We start from the raw sequence: 4329 nt of genomic DNA on the forward strand, positions 1-4329 counted from the left end.
TTGATAAAGCTAATTTTGGGGTGCTATCCAGTTGGCTGCCTCGGAGGGAGAGTCTACCAATACTTCTGATACGGAGAATGGCTTAAAGATAACCAAAGGAAATTAGGAGCTGGGAAAATAACCACCAAGGATGTTGGTGACTCAGAAACCAAAGACTTTTTCAGAAAAAAAAATGCATGAAAAGAGCTACTTGGGCAGACTGTGACTTGAATCATCAGAATATTTGGGTGGGGACTTTATTTTGGGTCTCCAGGAGGCAACAGGAGAAGCTAAAACCTAGATGCTGGACGTTTCTAAGCGTAACTACGGAAGGAACTGGCCTGAGAGGGCTTCTATGACGTAAAGCAGAGCCTGGATGATGTCACAGAGCACTGGGCGGAGGTTGCGCTTCTCTTCCACTTGGGGGCGCTAGACTCCCCTGAAGGTGGGTTCACTATCTTCCCAGCGGGGTGTTAAAGCCAGTTCAGCTCCTGAACCCCACAATTGTTCAACAGGCTTTTGGTGCCTGACCGGTTTCAGAAGACAGAATCTGGACGACTAGGACATTTTCTTTCAGTAAATACGTTTATGAAGATAACGGGGACCCTTGTAGCCCAGAAAACTAAAAGTTTTCCCTCGTACAGCGAGTAACCGTATGTTCTGATGTCTTCCACGTTTGAGAGCTCGGCGGATGGTCTAGGCTAGTCACTCTCCGGAGTTTATTATCCTTTGCTAACAATATCTTATTCATAATCCTACTAAAATGCCAAAGCTCCTCTCTGTGCCTGTGCATTTTAGGAGAAAATATTTCTTTTTGATGTTGTTGTTGTTTTTTTTTTTTTTCGGAGCTGAGGTCCAAACCCAGGGTCTTGTGCTTGCTAGACAAGTGCTCTACCACTGAGCTAAATCCCAACCCCCTACATGGTTGTTGTTGCCTACACAAAAGACTCTTGTTGCAGTCGAAGATGCAACAGCTTCGCGGAATAAACCTGGGCCTGGGTCAGGATGCACAGTACAGAAAGCCAGTGGACTGGTGTGCTGTGTCTCTGGGCAGACAAATGTGGATGTTGCCACATAGCTCATAGTTAGAGGGTAGAAGATGGGTGTGGCCACCCTTCTGGCTTCTTTGCTATCCTTTCTCTGTTCTGCTTGCTTAAAGTGGGGACAGGGATACTTAATCCCACACTTAACTTGCCATTCAAGGAGAGGTTCCTCAGCAGAGGCAAAGTGCCTCGGGCTGAAGAAATGTGTCTGAATATGTTATTCTGAGCTGTAGTGAACCACTTGTTCATTTCCCTTTGAACTTTAGATTTTGATTTTTGAGGCAGGGTTTTTCTGTGGGTAGCTTTGGCTATCCTGGAACTAACTCTGTAGACCAGGCTGTCCTTGATCTCACAGAGGTCTGCCTCCCTCTGCCTCTTGAGTGCTGGAATTAAAGGTGTGCTCCACCATTGCCCAGCCCTCCTACGAACTTCTGATTATGACAGAATAAGATTCAGATGCTCAACCCTGTTTACCATCGCCTTCCTCACCTGCTCCAAAGTTCTCTTAGACAAGAGCCTTGGTCCAGTGCCCTCCCCACCCCACCCCCATTGTTCTTGCAGGGACTCGTATGACAGAGGGAACAGCATTGTGTCTGGTTTAAGCAGGCGAGCTCTTCAAACACAGGCCACGGGCAAGTATGAAGCCTGAACACAGAATGATAGCCACAAGACAGTGGACCAGGATGCCGTGGCCTACCACACTAGGTCTACAGTCATGAAGAAGAGGATGTCTCTGAGGAGGATGAGCACACCATCCTTCCAGAAGCGGAGGAGGAGGAGGCCTTCTCTCCAGGCCCTGGGGAACATTGTGGGCTGCAGAATTTCTCACGGATGGAAGGAAGGTGATGAGCTCGTCACCCAGTGGAAGGCCATCATTCTAGATCAACTGCCAACAAGTCCCTCTCTCTTTCTGGTCAAGTATGACGGAATTGACTGTGTCTACAGACTGGAACTTCACAGCGATGAGAGGATTTTAAAGCTTAAGGTCTTGCCTCACAAAGTAGTGTTTCTTCAAGTGAAAAATACCCATCTCGAAAGTTCCATGGTTGGCCGAGCTGTGGAGCATAAATTTGAGGGCAAACATGGCTCTAAGGACAACTGGAGGGGGGTGGTCCTAGCCCAGGTGCCGATCATGAAGGACATGTTTTACATCACCTACGAGAAAGATCCAGTCCTATACATCTACCAGCTGCTGGATGATTACACAGAAGGTATCCTCCATATCATTCCAGAGACTCCTCCAGCAGAGGTGAAGTCAGACGTTGACAGCGACATCTTAACCGGTCAATGTGTGCAGTTCACCAGAAGCGACGGGTCCAAACAGATCGACAAAGTCATTTACCAAGTTCTAGCCAAGCCTTCTGTGTAGTTCACCAAGTTTGATGGCGACATCCACATCTACGTCTATAATCTGTTGGAAAAGATCCGTGAAGGTGAAATTCACAAAGTGAGGGGGACATAGATGGGAAATTTATAGGATTGGGGGGAAAATGTTTGTTTTTCTGTGTTTCAGATACCCAAGGGCCTTTGACAACCCCAGTATCTTTTCCAGTGGAATTTGTTTTGCTCTAAAAATTAAAATGTGCGATGTGACGTGTTGTGTGTGAACACTTTGGTGGAGGAGACAGACTGTGGTGGATGGAACATGGAGAGGAAGCCGGAAAGGTCAAGGCTGTGAACAGTAAGTCTAATGTCACGTAGACTAAAACAAACAGGACTGAGCTGGTCTGGTCTTTAGGGAGAGAAAAGAACTGGAGATGAGGCTTAGAGGAACAGGGATGGCACGGGGGGAAAAAGATGGATGTTTAGGAAGCAGTGGAGGGGGGCCAGAAATAGACTCTCTGAGGGGAAGTTTGAGGGAGAAACAGACAGTTGGGGAAAGAGGGGCAGGTAACAGGGAGGTGGTCTTGGAACTCAAGGGGAAACCCAATAAACTGATCCAAGCAGACTGATAATCAGAGAAGGTCGGGGAGTGTTTGACTAACGAAACCTAATGAAACCTGTTTCTCATCTCTAGATGTATTATTTTTAATTATGAGGGTGGGGGAAGGGCATGAATAAATGACACCACAGAGACAAGAATAGTCAGGTACCCTGGAGCTGGAATTAAAGGTGGTTGGGAGCCTTTGGACATGAGCTCAAAGAACAAATCCAAGTCCTCTTTCAAAGCAGACGAGATCTTGATCCATTGGTCATCTCTCCAGGCCCCTAAAGTCATCTTTTTAAATAAATCCCACCTTCACATGCAGAGAAGAGACCAGGATGAGGGTAAGAAAGATTAAATTGATGGGGATGTGGAAGAAAGACTAAAGAACACATGAGGGAGTAGAGGACACTGAGGGACGAAGGAATTCCAAGATGGAGTTCTCAAAAAGTGAAGCAGGAGACCAGGAAGAACAGAAAGGGTCTAGAATGAGTTTAACTTGGGCCGCATCCTTATTGGTCTCTTTGGTTCCTTAAAGAACAGCCAAGACATCACTACATAAGGTGGATGTGAGGTGGAGGCTTCCCCGGAGGACATTTTGACGAGGATAACTCAAGAGAAGTGAATGCCAAACTAAGTTTATATCTATCGATTCCTAAAAGTATCATAAAGCCCAATATTTTGTACGTTCAGTAAAAAGTAATTTAAAAGGGAAGATGAGGATGCCGTGAGCTTCTGTCAGGTGTTACGTGGATCCTGTGTTTAGCTTCCCTGAGCACGTTAGACTCTGTTGCATCCTGTAATATTTTTTGAGGTCTCTTCTCAATGACCCTAGATGACCACAAAGAGCTCCTGCACTGGCTTGTCTTGCCTGGATCTCCTTCAACTGGATGGCTTTCTATACACCTGCGGGCCCTGTTACCATATCCAGCCCCCGGAAGTTCCCGTGTTTTACTCACATGTAAGCTTATCCTCAGAAAACTCTTGATGGTGCCTCCAATGCAGAGGTGCTGAGCTCTTTCCTATGCCATTTGCCATGTCGTTAAAATGGTTTGCGGGGGTTGGGGATTTAGCTCAGTGGTACAGCGTTTGCCTAGGAAGCACAAGGCCCTGGATTTGGTCCCCAGCTCCCAAAAAAAGATTCAATAAAATAAAATAAAATAAAATAAAATTCTTTGTGGTTCCTGACCATGTAGCTTTCTCCTCCTGAGAAGCCCCTCTGCACCCCATGGGGTCTCTCTGAGCCACATCTACACTCCAAGAGTTTCTTTGGACACAACCTTATCTTGGACTCATTCATTGCTGTTTCTTCACTAGAATAAGTTTCTCACTGCAGGACTTGAAAATACTTTCTATCGTTGATTAATTCTGCTATTTGGGATT

At 46.2% G+C, this 4329-nt stretch overlaps 1 protein-coding gene across 1 annotated transcript; it reads left to right on the forward strand.

Moving 5' to 3' along the window:
• The first annotated feature begins 401 nt into the window (after window positions 1-401).
• On the forward strand, window positions 402-2615 carry LOC120099686 (Y-linked testis-specific protein 1-like). Its single transcript, XM_063270952.1, has 2 exons — window positions 402-424; window positions 1584-2615. The coding sequence occupies exon 2, from the start codon at window positions 1738-1740 to the stop codon at window positions 2389-2391; it is 654 nt and encodes a 217-aa protein (XP_063127022.1). The 5' UTR covers window positions 402-424; window positions 1584-1737; the 3' UTR covers window positions 2392-2615.
• The last annotated feature ends 1714 nt before the right edge of the window (window positions 2616-4329 follow it).

This window comes from Rattus norvegicus, chromosome 11, assembly GCF_036323735.1.
Source record: "Rattus norvegicus strain BN/NHsdMcwi chromosome 11, GRCr8, whole genome shotgun sequence".
NCBI lineage: Eukaryota > Metazoa > Chordata > Mammalia > Rodentia > Muridae > Rattus > Rattus norvegicus.